Source organism: Larimichthys crocea, chromosome XVII (assembly GCF_000972845.2).
Source record: "Larimichthys crocea isolate SSNF chromosome XVII, L_crocea_2.0, whole genome shotgun sequence".
Taxonomy (NCBI): domain Eukaryota; kingdom Metazoa; phylum Chordata; class Actinopteri; family Sciaenidae; genus Larimichthys; species Larimichthys crocea.
In genome coordinates, this window is record NC_040027.1 from 48980 (window position 1) to 68918 (window position 19939).

The window sequence follows — 19939 nt, forward strand, 5'->3', positions numbered from 1 at the left end:
TCATTGCTCAAGGGGAAGTTTATTTTCGCAATTCATCTATTTCATCATCACTAAATGCACAGCGGCCATCCAGCCAGCCATCTACAAAACACCAGTCTTTGTTGAGTGCAGAAAATTATTGCACAGCTCAGCCACATCTAACCTGCTTATTAGTAGTATTAATATTAAATCAAAGCAAACTTACAGTAACTACCTGATCCTGTCAGTGTTAAGTCCAACTAATACTTCCCATTTCAACTGGCCACATCCAGGCCTAAGATGAAACACGTTTACACCCACAAAGAGCAACATCACGTTTGAATAGAGCTAAGTGTGGAATAATTGTGTGTGCAATCAGGGCCTTTATGTGTGATAATTTACCAACCTGGGCTTGTCTTAACTGAACTCAGAGACAAAGACTGTTGTGTGAAGCAACATACTGCGACTTTAGTTAGCAGTTTGAAAGACTCCTAATTTGCATCTGATACATTCTACAGTAGTCGTGCATTAATCTCACCCTGACGATGTCTAGCTCTTCTTTTGTTGCTGCCTGCTGTTTCTCCAGCCTGGTGCTCAGCTGGGAGCAGATCTGAAACACAGAGAAAAGATCAGGCTATATAAGAGATAACGCATTTGATCTAAGACTTGCTGAAACAAACTTTCTCCAGAAAAAGCAGTATGACCTTTATCTGTTTTTTTGGGGCTTAACCTGGTCTGTAGTTCAATCATTATTAACCTGGTACTCTGTAAAACAGATATTTTTTGCAGCAGTATATGACGTTTAAAACATATTTTGGATACTTCTATAAGATTTTCACATTGATATGTTAATTGTTTAGCATTATTTACACATTAACACATAAAAACTGCTGCAAAGTGCACGTAAGATAAAAAGAAGTGTGAATAATATATGAAAAGCAAATGTACAGATCATTGGAGTTAACAATTTTTGTAAAATCTGGAGTCCAATGCACTGACTGTAGTGAGCCATTTTAAACACAGCAGCTGCATTTAGGTTATTAAAACTGTCCAACCTGTTTGTATTCAGCTATGATCGCCGTGGTTTTCTTGATTTCCAGCTCTGCTTTTTCTAGCTCCCTCCTGAACACTTCCTTCAGCTGAAAAGAGACAAAACAAGACGACAAAAACACAAGACTGTAGATTAATGAGGAGGATGAGCTGACAGGACATAACACTATAACATAGTTTTTAGATGATAGATAAATGACGGGTGATAAAATGGCCTCGGAAAGAATGCAGACTTCAAATACTATGGCTGTGCATATGCATCAGTCTCTCTTTAAGGAATCATGAACTTTACAAGTATTAACCACTTTAGTGATTGATAGTAACCACAACTCATTAATACTTTGATCCATACTATACCTCAAACTCATTAGTACTACCTGAACACAGAAAAGGCTGCGCTATCGTGAAATATGAGTTTTAATGATGCCCTTAATGTTCAAAAATAGAGGCCATAAATTTTCGTTGAGAGTTTATTGAGTTGTTGATCAATACTAATTGCATAGCTACTGAGTATCATTTAAAATGGTGATATGTTGACACATTTTCTAGACAACTGTATTGGATCTCTGCTCTGATTCCCTCACACACTTATTTTGTTGTGACAAGGAGACTTATAGCTTGCTGATGATGTTGCATTTTCTTTAGCCGCTGACTGAAAATGATTTGAGTCATTAATTCCTAACTGAGTTGGAGTGGAGTTTTACATACTTCTAACATAGTGAAGACATTATTTCGGCTCCACAGGAGACACATACCCCCATAAAAAAGATTGCCTAATAAAAATGTGCTAAAACTTTAGTTTTGTAATAGGAAGTAACCATGAACAAAGCTGCATAGATCATTGAGCCTATTGACCAATAAGGCCTATCGTAGCAGATGTTACCTGAGCCGTCTCCTCTTCCTGTCGTCTCTTTTCCTCCTCCGTCTCCACCAGACGTTGCTTAGTGCTCAGCAGCTCTTTGTTTAAAACATCGGCCTTGTCTTCTGCCTGAGTGCATGAACACACAAACATACAGAGACTCTTCGTTTAATACCAAATTTGCATCTGTAGCACAGTGCCATGTTCACATGCAGACCAAGCAGAAGCAATAAGAGGTTTACTAATCACAGATTTGGGATTTAATGATGACTTTATGCCGGGGAAACATCTGTACTTTTATAATCTTTGCTATTTACTTATTAATACATAGATTCACACTGAATCAGCACCTCAACAATACGTGGTTAGGATGAGTGTTAAATATCAGGAAAGGCTATATGGATATGTATGTATGTAAATAATATGTTTTTCTGCTTAGAGCTACATTTGTCTGTTTATGTTGCTGCCAGAGAAAGGGTTTAATCAGAACAATATCCAAGAATACATTTTGCAGTGCTTTTCTGAAAGCTTATGCATGTGGATTTGACAACAACTAATGTGAACAAATACTATATGTAAACACAACCTAACTAAACAAGAATCCAACACATCTACAACATCAGCTTTGATACAAAGTATGAAGAATGTATTGTAGGTCTGCAGTGTTGTTGTGTTACCTGGTCAAGGTCGTTCCGAAGAGCAATCTTACTGGTCACCAGTTCGTGGGCCAAGTCATCATTCTCCTGTTCCAGTCGCATACTGGCTTCCTGTAGACGACGGTTCTCCCTCTGGACAAACAAACAAACACAGTTGGACGATGTATTAGTGGGTTTAATAACAACACAAACTACAGCATGTGATGTTTTTGTATGAATGCTGTAATGTAAAAAAAACATTTATCATCTACAAATTGATAACTGATAACTAATTATTCAAGAATGATTCTGATGGTACAATATAATGCATTTATTTACTTTAGAACACTACAGATGTGTATAGTTTGATTGTTGCTTTTTCACAGTTTTAGTAAAAATTAAAGAAGGAAACTGAGAACATCTCTTACGCCCTTGAGCAGATTTTGTTGAGTGTTAAATATATAAACAGAGCAATGCTCCTTTACCTGTTTTGTTACCGTTTTCGTTGCACTGAAAACTAACTATTAACTGACCGCTACTTCATTGATTGTAAGTGAATGAAACCCTCGGTGTAGCTGAGCCTTTATGGTTGGAAGACTGACATTTTATCTTTTGATCGCTGCATTCCTACAGATAACATAGGAGGACAAACAACCTTGTTATTCTCTTGGCAGTATTTTATTTTATGTAGTTTATTTAATGAGGTAGAATCACTGATCAGGAAACGGCAGCAGTGCCTCTTCAATTTGTCTGAATTTTAATTGATTGCTGGCACCCAAAAACTTAATAAAGCTTCACCCTGCCACGACACACACATCTTAAAGACCCCATTGTAGACATTTAGTGGAGTCTCATGATTACTGGTCTCCCTGTAAACAGTCTCACATGACCATGACTCAATGAGACGAAGCAGTTGTCACGGTTACGAGCCATCACCAGACCCTGATATCCTGTCACTTGTGACCTCTTCTACCCCTAATTAACTTCATGCGCACACACATATCTATATCTATATCTATATCTATCTATCTATCTATCTATCTATCTATCTATCTATCTATCTATCTATCTATCTATCTATATTATATATATAATATAGATATATATATATAAGATATATATATATACACAATACACACACACACACACACACACACACACACACACACACACATATAAAAAGAAAATCAGATCACAAAGCATAAATACACGTGCGCTCTATACACAGACAGACTCAATCACATGCTTTGGAGGCAGTTTGTGTGTGGCTCTTAAGATTGAATTAATCACTTCCTGTGAGCAGAAAAGAGATGGCTTTAAACAGTTTGGGTGGGTGGGAGATTCTTCTCTGCTGCAGACATCCACATGTCATATGGACATATGTTTATATGCTAAAATCTTAAACTATTGTGCTAAAAGGTTAATCAACATAGCTAAAACATATCAATTAGAAAATATAAAAGCTCACACAAGTTTAGGATAGAAAAAGTTGCATAATATAATTTTTGATGGAGCAGAGGCAGCTTACCGTGCTGCAGTCCTCAGTCACAACAACGTCTTCATATGGAGCCTTCAGCAGCACAGACTAAACCTAAACACATGATCCTGAGTTTCCCTTCTCTGTCTGACACTCACCAGCTTCTCTCTGTCTCTCTCTCTCGCTCGCTCTCTCTCTATTTTTTTTTAAACATTGAAAGAAGCCAAGAAAATGTACACCTGGCCTAAAAAAGCCAAATGCAGATTTTACATGTATACAGCAAACAAGACACAAGCCCCCCTCCAAACAACACAAGACAGTGAGAACATACCTAAAACTGCAGTGTAAACCAATTCAAACTAAAAATGTTGATTTGTAGAATTACAGGAAGCACAAAGTAACTGAAATCCAAAAAGTAATTCCTTCAATGCTGTGCTCATTTACAAGCAGCAACATTCCTGCTCCGTGTCCTTTTTGTCTTCTTGCTCTGTAAGAAAATGTTTCCACTGATTACGGAGGAGGTGGCTCTGATCCAACATCTTATCTACAATAAAAGTCCTTCCTTCCTTCCCTCCAGAACCAGCAGCTTGTACTGTACAGCAGCGCTGTGTACACAACATATTACTTCTGACTAATGGAGACGAGAATAAAAAAAATTCTGAAACAAAAATATGTATAATTTTTGTTTCAGAATTTCTTTTATTCTCGTTTCCATTAATTTATTATGTTATCCAGTCACAAGAATTTTATTGACTAGGAAACTGCTCACTGATGTGTTTGGCTGAGAGAAGACGGGTTTTCTGTTTATACCGGAACATTTCAACTCATCTACAGTAAGAAAGCAGACCAATGGCTTTAAAAGTATTTTGAGAATTTTCACAAACTAGGAAACCAAGCGTTTTTCAGTTTATCCAGTTGAGGCCAAAGGAATTTGGGAATTTGACCGTAAGCAACGAATCAGCGAACCAAGTTTGTTTACACAAGTCCAGTACATTGTGAAGGTGAGGGTCAAAGAGGGGAGGTGTTTCTATGAAGTAGTTGCAAAGAACAAATGCTTGACAGTGAACTTCCCTACCTTCCACAACGACTACTGTACAACTAGAGTTTCCTAAACTCTGAGTGATATAGTCATACGACAGAATCACTGTAACCTGATATTTACATGTCCAGATAAAGATGAAGACAGGAAAGAAAGGAAGAGATGCTGTCTGTTGACAGTTTGTGTTTGTCTGAATCTCTAAATATCTGCCTTATCTTTCCTGTTTTTTTTGTTATTTTTTTTTTTATACCTCTGAAGTTAAAGTCACTTTCAGCAGCAACAAACCTCTGACAACACCCAGCAGCTTCATCCAAAAATAAACGTTTGGACCAATAACGTTAAGAGACTTTGCTGTGTGAAAAGACACATTTCAAGACCGAACGGTGTCAAAAATCTTCACAAAGGTACAGTTTGACAAAACAATATCGTATTCAAAAGAAGATTTCTAATATTAGAAACATGGTTAATTTTAACTGCTCTTTCATCACCAACTTCAAAATTTATATCAAGGAGCTAAGAGTTTTCATACCATCTCATATTATTACACATTACCAACACACACAGCTTTGGTAATGTGTAATAGGGGGGTGAATTTAACTTCCCCACATGGTGGGGTGAATAAAACTATTTACCACAAGTAACAAATGGAAGAAAAGAAAGATATCTTGCATGTTAACATGTTTGTATACACATCTTACCTGGTATCGGTCTATGGGGTCCTCTTGTTGCAGCTGGCTCTCTCTCAGTGTCTGATATTCCTTCTCAAACTTCTTCAGCTTTTTGGTTGGAACCTGAAAACACATTGTCAATTGACATGATTATTTCAACCAAAGCACTAAAATCTTACTTACTTTTGAGAGACATAATAAGCGAAATTCTGGCTTTTAGTGCCATGATCAGTGAAGTTGTTCTCAAAAGAAATGATCATGCCCACTAGCTGTCATTGAGATGTCACTTCTCTGGCCTTAAATTCTTCTCTCAGTAATCATTTTACTTTCCTGCCTTCTCCCTGAGACACAAATACCACTTGACATTTCACTGGAGGGTTCAGAGGTCAGCCACAGCCAGGCGTGAGTATAATTAAGGTGTCATGCTCTAAGACACTGTGGCAGGTTTTTAAAGAACAACATCCAGTTACCATTCATATATTTATACTACAGTAGATATTCAATCAGGTGTGTCAACAATATGTCAGTGTTGCTCAATGTGGATGCCTGCAGTAAAAGAAAAGCTTCAGGTATGACCAATATCAAAAGAAACTGAAAGGTTACGACTCATAGACAAACAGACTGAAACACAAAGTCACAACTAACTGAAGTAGCTCTGAAATTTGTTGCTATAATACTGTCATATCGTGTTTCATGTTGCCCAGTTTCTTTCTTTTGCCAATCTGCTCTATATATTTTATATGATTTACCAGTGCATGTCTTTCTCTCTCTCTCTATTTTCACACTAGATATGATGTCAAAATATAAGAGACCCACCCACATTACACTGAGCACAAATGTTAATTAATTTACAGTAACTACAAATCAGCCACTAAGAATTATTCTGAGAAACTTTCAGTTTACACCACAAGGTAAAAGACCAACAGCCATTCATTTCCTCCTGAGATGAAAGACAACGGAAACTGAGGTGACATAAAGACTGAACTCGGTCATTTGCTAATGAAAGCCAACAAGAATTTTGCCTCGCTGTGTTGCTACTAATGCAGCCTCGTTCAGGAAACAATGTGAAGCCCAAATGCAAATGATTTATTTTGTGTAACTTCGGCTGTCTATGCTGTAATGGTTTAAAATGTTTTAATCTGTGATTCAAATGCAACACTGAGGGAAACCTTATTACTAAACACAGGACTGGTAGCTAATCTGCCACACTGATTGAGAAAGCTTTTAATAAACAATGAAAGCTATCAATCTATTTTGATGCTGTTAAAGTTTGTTTACATCAGCAATATATTTGTAAAGTGGAATAAAACAAAGCTTCTATATTTTATATAATTATGTTCAGCTAGGAAAACATAGTTGTGTAAACATTTCTGTACTTTATGAGCTCAGATATACTGACTGGACCTTTAAACATTTTCTCTAACAACAGTGTGAGAATAGCTGAATCAGTTTCTTCTCTTTATTTTATTTAATGCTGTCTAATGAAGTACTCCACAGCTAGTTATGATAACTTTTTGAGCATGTGACCTTCTGTTATAGAAGGTTAGATACATAAGGGCCACAGAGAGTTAAACTGTGTTCACTGAAGCACATCTAAGATCTTTTTAATCTCAGAAACGGAGCAGTGCAAACACAAAATCAAAATCTGACGCATGACATCACATGAACATACGACATAAAGTATCTTCCAAAACAGGAAATCCAATTCAGTATAGTGAAATTCTGAATTGTGAAATATGAGACAACACTGAGTGATATTCAACTGCATCTGTGTGTATGTGTGTGTGTGTGTGCTGCATGTGGGTGGTAATGTTATCGCCCCTGTGTGGAAACAGCGTTGCCATAGCGCCCACCGTTAGAGCTGGGGATTCCAGGTCAGTCTCAGTCACATGACCCCCTCTTCTGAGACTGGCATGTGTGTTTGTGCACGCATGTGTGCACTGTACTGTGTTTAAATCGAGTCAAGTACCTGAGTCACCGCTATCTGGGTGCAGTTGTGTGCTGTTTATTTCTTTAAGCGTGTTATGTCTTAAAGATCACCTCTTTCGTAACAGAAAAGTGTTACAGGACAGAACAGTAAGTACAAAAGCCTAAGAAAAGTGTTACAGGACAGAACAGTAAGTACAAAAGCCTATATGAATTAGGTACAGGCTGGATCACTGCTGTTCTGAAGCAATCAGAGGGACACACGGTACAGGGGATGTCAGAGATTATTATCTTAAGCTTTAAATTAGCATTTAGTCATAATGTCTTCTGTGTCTGTGACTGATTTTTCTCTTCCTTAGTTGCATCCTTTCTTTTCCTACCAAGACAGCAATTACCTGTCCTGCTCACTGACCTGTGGGTTAACCCTTGACCTCTACAACCCAGGAACCACCGAGGTGAATGAACGTCACACAATCTATCTGAAACACAACTCCCCAACAGATAGCAGAGCTTAGACTCATTCGATTGTTATCTGTGTGGGAAGAAAGAGCAGCCTAGTCTCTGTAGGCTGGTTAATAATGATTTTATTGTAACAAAACAATGCAGACAAAATGAACGTGGTGTTCCCCAGCATGCATCAACACAACCATATACATTCAAGGTGCTGCGAGGTGTTTTGCATCTATTAGTGAATTCAGTACTCATTATGACGTTCAGCTATCTGGAAATGAGAGTTTGTCCTACTTGAGATGAAAAGTGGGACTTTTTAGTTCCTGAAAGTTGATATCTAGGAGATAAGATTTTTAGCTGGCATCAAAAATGTGTCAGCATGTTTGTTTTCATTATGTTTTAGCTGAGTTGTTTAATCTGACCATCGACCACAAACTGTGTTTTAAGGGTGCAAAAAAGAAATTTACCCCTCTACAGTACACTCTACTCTCTCCTGAAACAGCAGTGATGGAATTCTTTTGTGGCCTGACACATCAGTCCAGCCTTAAATTTACATAGCTCATGTTTCACATGGGAAAGAAGTCCTTTCAAAATTGTGATTGGTGTTGATGTGGTTTCTATTGTTAGCTTCTCTGACACTGAATTTTCACAGCATGATGAAACAAAACTTACTTCCCTCTGTGTCCACTTGTGTGTGTTGAAACAATGCTAGCTTAATGCTCAAAAACATTTACTGAATGCGTGAGAAAGAGAATGATGTGTGAGAGTTTTCTTTCCAGACACCTTCAGAATTGCTGTTTTGGTTTTGAGAGCTGAACTCAGCCACAAGCCTCAAAAACCCACCACTCACTTTTGCTTTCAACTCCTCAAACATACTCATTTAATGCCTTTAAACATCTCCTACAGCATCTACTTCACCAACTAAAGACATCGGTTGCATCATATTTTCCAAGCTCACTGTATGTGATGCGTTGGTTTGACACTGATTTCTGCAGGTTAACACACAAACTGCAGGATGATTTTTTCCCCCCCATGATGCTCAACTTTCCACTTACAAATGAAGTTAAGTTTTGAGAAAACCACTGGGTCGCTTGTATGAGTGGAAATTACTGTGTTAATCATTTCACATAGTTGGGTGCCTAGCAGCGAAGGCAACCATTGTGTTTGTAGCCTTTCTTATTGATCCGTTTCCACTGCAATTGAGGTCTATGGCAGCCCCTAGAACGCTATGGTGAAAAGTTTTGAAACTTGGCACACAGTCCCATTGTAAACCTCAAGAATTTTCATGCCCATATATTGAACTCTCTAGCACCACCAACACGTCAAAGTTTGAAGTGCATTCAGCTTAATAACTCTGGACCGTTGAAATCCTTGGATCAAGTCGAGTTCAACTATGAACGTCAATTTGCGCCATATTGGATTTTCCTCCATTTTGAATTTTATGAAAAAGAGATTGTCCAATTTCCATGAGACTTGACAAAATTTCGCTTCTGTTTGCCCGTGGCAGCCAATCAAACTCAGCGGCGACGCCGCCAAACAAGAAGTGAGGCCATCTCTCAGCAACAGTTTGATGTTTTGACTTCAAACTTCTACCACAGACTCATGACAACTTCTTTGACAGGCCCAATAATTTGGTGACCTTTGACCTTTAGGGAGCACGATAAGTAGCCAAAATGCATTTTTGCTCATATCTTCATATTGCTTTGGACTTTAACCTTGATTCCAGTGTTGACTGATACTCTCAGACATCCCAGTACATTTGGTAAAGAACTCTGTAATACATCCATAAAGATTTGGTGGCCATTTTGAATTTAGTCAAAAACACGTTTATGATTACAGAGCACACACTTTGTCTGATTTATATGAAACTTGATGGATATGGTCTGAAGACCATGGCTGGCTCATGGTTGAAGCTTCATGTCTTAACTCCAAACTCTTTTGCTGTAACAGCCAATCCAAATCGGCAGCGAAGCCGCCAAACAGTGGTCTAATATCTCTGCGATGCCTTGAAACTTGGTGTATGGTCTCATGACACCTTCCGGCATAGGCTTGCCTGCTATGCTGCTAGGCACCCCCATCGCTGCTTGCAGCTATATTTTTTTGTAAAGAAACACTTCAAAGCTGCTTGCAGCTATATTTTTTTGTAAAGAAACACTTCAAATACTACATTGTATACATACATTGTATTCATACTACTAATTGTATAAAATAAGTTTGTAGGGAAAAAAGAAATCGCGCCAGGGTTAAAGATCTTAAAGATTTACTTTGCTACCATTTCTCTAATTGTAATTTATTACACATATATCACTATGAGTCTGAAATGATTGACCTTTTGTTAAAAACTCAGCTGAATTACTTAATCTAAATACATGTGAAGAGTAGATTTTAGAGATCAAGGTCAGCTGGAGAACAGCAGCTGGTAGAGAGTCTGTTTTGCACAAGGACACTTAAGCATGTTGAGGGTTTGAGTCTGGTTCCATTGGGTTTACACCACCATGCTGATACAAAAAAGACAAGAGAGGCAGCCTCTTTCTCAGTGTATGTTATTGCACAATACAGGAAAGAGTTGCTGTTTTTATCTTTGACCTACAATGCCTTAATTGTAATTTTACACGTACAGCCTGTGAAGCTCAAGTGTGGCTCTCTTTGAGTAAGACATTAAACCAGAAATCATCGACAGACAAGCTGAAGTCTAGTGACTGATTAGGTAACCCGCTGCTCTCCAACACCCCTAAAACACACAAACACTACAGCATGACTGTGTAATGAAACACAAAACTGGGCTGAGCTTACCTGTCAGAGGCAAGGCCTTTATTCAAACATACAGACTGACTACAGCTACAATCACACACCATTCTCTCCATCTGCACATGTTCATGTCCAACACATTTTACTAACGTCTCACAGCTTCCCATGAATCATAGCTACACATAGATTGAGGACTGCGGTTGCACCTGCTGCTGTGGTTCAGTCTGACACCTACTACATATAATATTGATAGTATTTACATAATAGTTGTAGTGATCATTATTGTTAATTATCTTTGTTTGTCACCTTCCCATCTCCCCATTTAAACTCAACTGGTCACAGCAGAAGGCCACGCCTGAGCTCGGTCATATTCAAGATTTGCTGATTCTCTGTAAATAATATTATAAAGAGTACGGTCTAGGCCTGCTCTATATGATAATTGTCATGCTATTCTATGATTTGCCGCTATATACATAAAATTGAATTGAAATTTCAAAACTGCTTCTGTTTCTTTAAATCAGAAGCTGTTTCTTTCCAGTCTACAAATATATGCAATAAATATTTAAATATGTTGGGAAATTTACACAAACAAAAAAAACCCTGACTTTCTCTAATAATTCAGGGAAATTCATTAGTTCTATCTAATTCACTGACTTTCCAAGAGACTGCTGCCCTTTACACTGATACTTTGCTTTAATTGTGTAGCTGATATATTTATCCAGAGTGATTTACAGTCAGCACAAAAAGTTACAATTCTCAGATCACCAAGCTACAAAACTGCAGAAAAGTGTTCTGACCATAAAAATATTGAGAATGTAGGAAAACATCTCAAACTTCATTTAGTAATATTCCTGAAATACCAGGGGCAGAATGAAGCCTACTCTGCTGAGGGCTCAGCATCTTGCTCAAGGCCGCTTCAGACAACACTACACATGGTTGCTGATAGACAAAAACACATACACACTTGTAGTTTCATAGTTCAAACCAGCAGATGTACTCTCCTACTTGCTTCCCAGAACTTTCAGCACAAACATTTGAGGCCAGGTCGAGGACAAAGGGGCCACACCGAGTCAGGTAATGCGAATAAAGATGCTTGGTGCTGCAGGAAATGGTACCGGGCCCACTTTTAGATTCTGACCTAAATGCTGTAGCAGAAAATGGAATTAGTCCCAAACCTCCAAGGTGAGATCACGCACTATAGTGCCATGCTGGGTATTATAGTACCAGAGAGAGACCGTGTGTGTGGGTATAAGGGTGACCTGCTCTTATGTAAGGTGGCACTCCAAGAGTTTGAATATTGAAATAAGGACAAAACCAACTGGACATCTGAGAGAAAACTAGGCCATGGAATTCAATTACCCATGTGAGGAAACACACACCCTCATCCACACACACACACACACACACACACACACACACACACACAAGGTCTCCATTGATTGCAGATTTATATAAGTAATTGAAACAAACTGACAGCCACAAACGAGCTCTGCGTCTGGACTGACTGACAAAGCTCTGTAACCTCAAACATCAGACACATTTTCAGTAGGAACACAACACACACCCACACATTCATACAACTAGCTCTACCTCTACCTCATGGAAATGAACATGTAGTTTCTGTGAAATCTTAAAAAACTACTGACAACCAACAACATCTGATAAAAACAAAAAAGCAGGTGAACTCCTCTTTCCATTTCTATTGCCTAAAAACTCTAAGAGAGAAAGAATGAATAGTTGTGATCACATCCCATCAGAGTTAAGAAAAAAAAAAACAAAGTGACGGGAGAACAGACCTACCACCGGTCTGGGAGTTCTGAGAGGTCTGGAGTGGGCAACCAAGCGAGCCAAGGTGTCCTCCTCACCGGGTCGGTCCACTACATGAGCGTCGTATGCCACCATGATGGACACCTCTTGCATCATCTTGACTCCTCTTGCCCCAACAGCAAGGAGGAGGAGAGGATGAAGAAGCACAAGAAGGAGGAAGAAAAGTGGTGGAGAAGGAGAAGGAGAGGAGTGCAGCTGACAGGTTTTGTTTCTCTCTGAGAGTGGAGGAGGAGACTGGCTGCTTTCAAGAGTCCCTCAGGATCCGAGCCCCACCCACTCAGAGGAGGAGGGGCGAGGGGAGCGAGAGGGCAGTACAACACACCTGTTTGTTTCTCTCTCTCCCTCTCTGTAATGCTAGAAGTGTGTGACAAAGGAGGATGAGTTTGCTTTTTCTTCCTTTCCACTGACTGAGTACTCACCCCCCCCCCCCCCCTTATCATCTCTCTAATTTGTGCCCCTCTCCCTCTCCCTCACACTCTTAGCTTCTCTTTTTAGGTTGCAGTTTGGAGGTTAGCTGCTTTTAAAAATAAAGATACAGGCTTGTTTACACATCACTTTGTGAGACAGTGTACGTGTTTGAGGTTAAGAGAGATAGGAAGGAAGTTGTCAGATGAACCACAGTGACAAGTTCGTAGTTGCACATCGTTCCAACAATAAAACCCAGGAAGTGAAATGAAAGCAGCTTCATGGCTGTCCTGGACGATGCCTGAATACTGCAACGGCCTCCCAAAGGACCCCAGAGCTAAAAACTACCTGACTATGTTGCTATTGTGATAGCAACAAGCTCCTCCTGTTTCCTCCCGACAGGAGAAAGGCATCAACAATTCCCCAGTTATCTATGAGTTCCTGTTGTCTCTCTCTTGATGTGTCTTTTACTGCCATTGTGCTTTAATACCACACTTATTCTCACTTAAGAAACAGAAACAAGTTAACAGTTAGGTGAGGTAGACTGATCTCTGAATAGCTCTGCAGCAATACATCAAGTGACATTGGTCTTCTCCTTCATGCATATGCATATCTAGGGAGAATTGTGCATCATATATAAAAACTATTTCTTTAGTGTGAGTGTTAGCCTAATACGCAGATTCACAGCTCATAGCACAGGTGTATTAAAAAATAAGGCAGCGGTTCACAAAGTGAAACTCAAAATAATTTGCGTAAAGGGAAAGAGTGAGCATGTTACAAAAATATCTAGTGAGCTACACTGAATGATTGAAGTAAAATATATAAATAATATATGTAACATATAAATAAAACATTTATATAGATTACATTTATATATTTAAAAATAACATAATAGACGATGAAAAAAATGTTTTCGAAAGATAGGAAACATAAAATCAATCAACTATTTTATGTTCACTAAGTTAAAATGAGCTGTTAAATCGTTATAAGCTAAGAGTTTAGTAAGATATTTACAGTGTGAATTTTAGTTGCATTTACTCAGCACTTTCTCCTGAAAATCTGGCCCTGTGAGCTGTAGCTTAAGAAAAGTCATCTTAATTTATATGAACATAACCAGCCAGGAGGTTTGTCGAAGCCACAGCATCCCAGTTCTTCTATGAGATTTGATTATCCCGTCTTTACTGAATTTAATACCAAGGACAACATTGTAATTTGTAACTGTTGAATTCTTTTGCTGCTGGTGTCATCACAACTAAGCAGTTTGACGTGATTGTTGGGTCAGTCATGTTTTATAGTATCAGTTTACCCAGAATTCAGAATTCAGGGCAAATTAGATTTAAAAAAAAAGAACTAGCTTGTGTCTGACCATAGTAAGCTCGAAGTCAAAATTGTCTGCTTGTTTCATCTTATGTGTGAACAACACTTATATTTATTTATTATACTATGATTAGATCATTTACAAGCTAGACATGTGAACACTGTCTGTGTGATGGCTCAATGATTAAATTATCTGTTCACAATCATAAAACTAGAAACAAATAAACCATGTCTGTCAATTCTGTTGAGATGGCTGAGTTGTATATTAAGAAATAAAACTGTCACCCTGAAACTCAATGTGGTTATCTTACATTATACTTTAGATCTGTAAGTCACTGTAAATCTTTTTAAAAGTATCTGTAGCGTCTGAGTCTTTATCCATCCATGTAGGTCTTTCTCTGGAGCTCTATATCAAAGCTTCTCTATAAATTATCCAGTCAGTCTCCATACACGCGTCCTTCTGTCTTCTTTCTCCTCAGTCTCTTAAAGTTAAGCTCTACTGTTGGGAGGACTTGGTAAATACCAGATTAATCAGTCAAACCCTGAGCAGCAAGTGAATATACAACATTTCTCTTCTGAAAAGTCATCACTCCAGCTGCGGTCTGGCGGATGTTTAAGAAGGCTGAGAAATTCAAATTTAGTCTATAATCCCCAGAACGGCTAAGCCTCCCTACTGCCCGTTGTGTTCATCAAGCCAAGGTGCCAGTGAATTCTTTCGATGTTTTAAGCAGCTTACAGAGTTCAGCTTGATCCGATTTAGACGTCGACAGAGAAAAATATGTAAAGGGGGTGAGCAGAGAGCAAAAATGGCTTAGACAGGCTCGTGGTTTAGGTCTCCCAACTCTCTTCTCAGCAAAATACTGCATCTACTAGCTCCCTTATTCTAGAACTACATTTAACCATTTAATCATTGAAAGTCATGTAAAAATGATTAGGTTTATTTGTTACATAATTCCATTTTCGTCCTGCTTTCTGGCTTTCCTTTTACCTGCTCTCAGCTGACTGGACAGTAGAAGTTAAATAGATGTAGCTGTATCGATATCAGCACCAGCTTTGCCAGTCTGATGTGTGAATATGTACTGTTTTCTTAAAACACAGACTTACAGACTTACAGACTTGGGGCTTCTACAGGAGCATATACCATTGTTTCACCATGTCATAGCTTGTGATAATTTCTACCATGGACGCTTACAACATAATGGCTTATAATCAAAATCCTTGATTCAGAAGACTGATAGGATTCTCACTTCTAGAAGTTTGGGCTCTGGGTAATTATGATAGGCTTTCCTGGCAGTGTATTTAATCAAATAATTGATTAAAAAATAATGGCATGGAAGGATGGGTGTCGTGTGGATGGAGATGATGTTGTGAAGCTTTTTCACGTGATATAATTGTGGCATAGCTTAACTGGGTGATTTGATGTAGCGTGCAATGTGACATGTCACAAGCTGATGTGAAATGCCGTGATCTGTTGATGCACTAGTTCGAGTTGGTGGGTGGCAAAAAGTGAGTGGAAGGAAAGGAAAACTCATCTCACTCATCTCATTACTATCAAGTCTTTTTAACATCTTTCTCCCTCTGACTGACTTGCCCCACATACTTTTTTTCCAGAGGGAATATTCTATTTTAAAAGCTTAAAGAGTGGCTGATTTAAAAAGATAACAGTAGAAACATGTTTTTGAAGAGTAAAGACCTCACACACACAAAAACACACATGTGTAAACCTTTTTTTTTTTGTATAATGTTTAAGGCAGTGATTCGGTCACTTCTTCCTAAAAGCTTGAATTCTCTCAAATGTATATGCAAAGGTGTGACAATGTCCAGCCTAAGGTAATTCCCAGCATTCCTGCAGGATGACAGATGTTTGTGATATTTCTATTTCTAACTGAACAGGAAGTGACACAGAGTCAACGACTAATTCAGCACTCTGAATTGATGCATGTGTGCCAAAAAAAGAGTGACCAAGCAAGAATAAAACTCCTCTGTAAGGTTTGTCTGAGAGAAGAAAAAAGAAGTATAAAAATAAATACACCAACACGAGAGGAAGCCGAGGAACAGCAGGGGAGCGAAAGATCAGCGAGGGATGATCAAGAGATGAGAAGAGAGAGATACAAAGTGTTCCTGTCTGTCCTGAGGCTAAGTCATGCTATCAGACTGTTTTAGCTCACTTCATCCGCCTGAAAACAGCCTCTCTTCAATCAGCATACATGTTTTGATGATAACTGATTTAGTCATTTCTGTATGATGTATGTGTGAGGATGTCTATTATCCTGTAAATGGGTTTACCTATATAGGTAAGGGACAGATAAAAGGAAAAATCTGAAAAAATGAAGGTAAATCATAATAAATGCAGATGCAGTGGCAGCCACATGAGGCTAGAGGGCTCACTTAGTAGTTAAATAAGGAATAAAATGATGTGAATCTTAAGACATGGCTTCAGTCACCGGATTACAATCCAATTGAACACCTATTGGAGAAAAGCTCCTCCACCATAATCAAAATACAAAAAAGGTAATATTTTTATGGCGTTTGTCCCTCCTGTAGAGCTCAATAGACATTTAGAGTCAATGCAAAGGAGCACTGATGCTGTGGTAGATACTTCAAATTTTGTGTTTATGCTTGCAAAGCATGTGTTTTTTCAGTTTGTGAGCATGTACATTGCATGTTTGAGTGTGTATGTTCTTGTACAACATAAGGCTTGACATGACAGATTGGACTGCTGCAGGATTGTGCAAGAGTGCCAAAATGCTACCAAACCACGAGAGATAAACAGTGTGTCACAGTGCAGGATATCCTGTATGTATAAAAACACAGAAACACAGTAAACATGAGGTGAGGGATTCTAAGCACTTGGAGCTATGAATCCTGCCAACATGCCCTTGAGCACATCATAACATTCCAACCTGCTTACTCACTGAAAGTTTTTTGAGATAAGAAAATCAGAAAATGCCTAAAATGTGAAATATTAACTGTATGTAGATATAGAAAGACATGGACCGAGAGAGAAAGAGAGAAGGGTGGAGGGAGGATTATTATCTCTTTCATCATTCTCTGTCAACTCTTTCCTTCCTCTATCACAACACACACGCACACTATAAAATATACACCATGTACTGCTTTTAGTCTCTGGTGACCTCAGCAAATTCCCTAAATGCCAGCAGTGTTATTGAGGTCAATAGAAGGAGGATAACCTGTGTGTGTGTGTGTGTGTGTGTGTGTGTGTGTGTGTATGTACCTGCTAAGCTTTGAAGAAAAATGTGACTACTATCCATGGAACCTATTGTTTAGTACAATGCAAAGGGTAACAGCAGAGAACGTAATTAAATCACATCTTAGAACAAGTTGTGAACATTACACTGACACATCATGACCTTAAGTTGCTACAGTTGCTTAGTTACACATTGAACAGTTACTAAACAACGTTTGATTTCATTTGGAATTGTGTGTCTGGCCACAATGTGAATGTATGCCCAATATTAACTTTCTATTGGCTCTGTTTTTGGTTTCCACTGTGGTCTCCACCACCTTCTGAGGGAACTATCTGTTTATCGTTTAGCTGCTAAAGACTTTACTGTTTTCCCCAGCTAGTCGCCAGCTGTGTATCTTTGTTGTTTGGTGCTGGGCAGGTAGTGTACCATGGGCGTTCAGAGCTTTTTCACTGAAAACAGCGGTCTGCATTTAAACTATGCAATAAAAGCGATGAGAGTGATCCAAAACAACAAATTTATGGGCCGTAAAGACAAACGATGAGCTAAAACCTTCTATAAAGTTCTATAAAGCTGAGGGGAGCTGCAGATTCAAGTGATATTTCTCTGTATGTTCATGAGTGTGATGACCCCTTTCACATTGTCACATCGTTTTCACATTGTCATCTGATTATAGCCACTTTAAATAATGCAGTAATGTTTTCTCCCTTCTCTATCAGGCTTCTCCAACACAGCCGAGATCTAACACACAGTATATCCACTTCATAAAAGCTTTTCCTGTTCTCAACATTCGCTGTGTGGTAGTTCCTTCCTGCTGTGCAGAAAGTGATACGTTTTACATTTCAGGCTTGTTCGGAATAAAGAGAATAAGAGAGCAGAGGCAATCTCTGTGAGACAAGGTAAGGTAAGGTAAAAAAAAAAAAAGACTTAACAGCAACAGAAAGTCCCAGAAAATCCAAGACACATGTCACAGTCTTATCCCCTGTTTTTGACTGACAGGTTCTCCATTAAGTGCAGTGCATCTAAGCTGAACAATGAGCTGCAAATACATCGACAAGAAAGAGACGGAAAAAAATACACCAATTAACAGCTCAGCAGTCACTGCAATAGACCATTACCCTGGTGATGCAGTGTACTGTGGACAAATTTATGGTAGTATGTACACACCATACTACAACAACAAGGCCAGGGAGTGAAACCCTGCAACATCCAAAACACTACTTGACATGGGTCAAGCACCTCTGACCCCGCTGGTTAAAGGTATTTGTGTCTCAATGGGAGATGCCAAGACAGGAATTCCTTATTGTGTTGCATGGATTTTAATAGTTTTCATGACTACAGTGTAAATCCACAATATAGGAGGTAATAAAAATAAAGGAAAAACATTGAATGAGATGGTGTGTCCAAACCTTTGACTGGTACTGTATGTGCGTGGACTTAACTTAAAATAAAAATACTTGGGAAGTGAGGAACAAAAGGGATACCAAATGTGTTTGTTTGTAGGGGTTCTTACCTTGATGTTGCAGGCCTGCTCCATAAGCCTTCGGGCATTCTCAGCAGCTCTGTAACGCTTAGGGAGCTGGACTCTGAAGAACTTGAGAGCCCCTTCAAAGTCCGCCTGTAAGAGGTCCTCTTTAGATGTCTGGAGCGAGACAGGAGGAGGTGGGAGGAGAGGAGAGGTTTTGAAAATGGAGACAGAAGACAGTTAGTTAAAGTCAGACATAGAGAGCACTGAGTAGACTCCAACAACTTGCTCTTCATGCTTCAAGTGGTGGCTGTCATTACATGTCTATATTCAGGAAAGACAGAATATGTACAACTTGATTAAGGAAATGTTTATCTGTGTGAGACATTATTGATTTTGTTCAGTAAAATGACAATGAACAAATCAAGTGCACTATACTCGTTGGCAAATGATTCTCCTACTCACTCTCTGCACCCAGAGGAAAGGCAACATTACCTACATTGTGCTATAAATCTGTTCTTGAAAGATTACATATTTATTCATTCATTCATCATTGTAGAGCAAGACCAAGCCAGTCTAGGGCTGCTGTGCAGTGTCAGATTCTCAACAGATAACAGATTTACGCTACATGTCATGTTTCTCACACTTCAACAAGTGTATAGTCTGGCGGAGGGTCTACAGCCAAATGAGTGGTTAAAGAGTATGTGGTCACCAGCAGACTGGACTGGGAGATCTGCACTCCTGGTTTTGAATCATCATATCACCTGTTCCCTCTTGTAAGAACAGCACAGACATTTTTCCATTATCACAAATGGAGGCTGAAACCTCAGAGCACTTTGAATCCCATCCTCATTTTACTTCACTTCATCTTAGGAGCAATTTACCGTCTGCTATTTAACTTTCCATTCT

The 19939-nt window shown here is 38.8% G+C and overlaps 1 protein-coding gene across 4 annotated transcripts in view; it reads right to left on the reverse strand.

Annotated features, from left to right (window-relative positions):
• Window positions 1-19939, reverse strand: part of rabgap1l (RAB GTPase activating protein 1-like) — a 113674-nt gene that overhangs the window by 5483 nt on the left and 88252 nt on the right. For 3 of the 4 annotated variants that reach the window (XM_027290169.1, XM_027290170.1, XM_027290171.1), the window contains 6 exons: window positions 19079-19207; window positions 5717-5809; window positions 2545-2655; window positions 1892-1996; window positions 1014-1097; window positions 497-568 (listed from right to left, as the gene is read on the reverse strand). In XM_027290169.1, coding sequence (XP_027145970.1) covers window positions 497-568; window positions 1014-1097; window positions 1892-1996; window positions 2545-2655; window positions 5717-5809; window positions 19079-19207 — 594 coding nt within the window. Of the gene's footprint in view, window positions 1-496; window positions 569-1013; window positions 1098-1891; window positions 1997-2544; window positions 2656-5716; window positions 5810-12610; window positions 12861-19078; window positions 19208-19939 lie in introns of those variants that run through there. The other variant, XM_027290172.1, reaches the window with a different exon arrangement.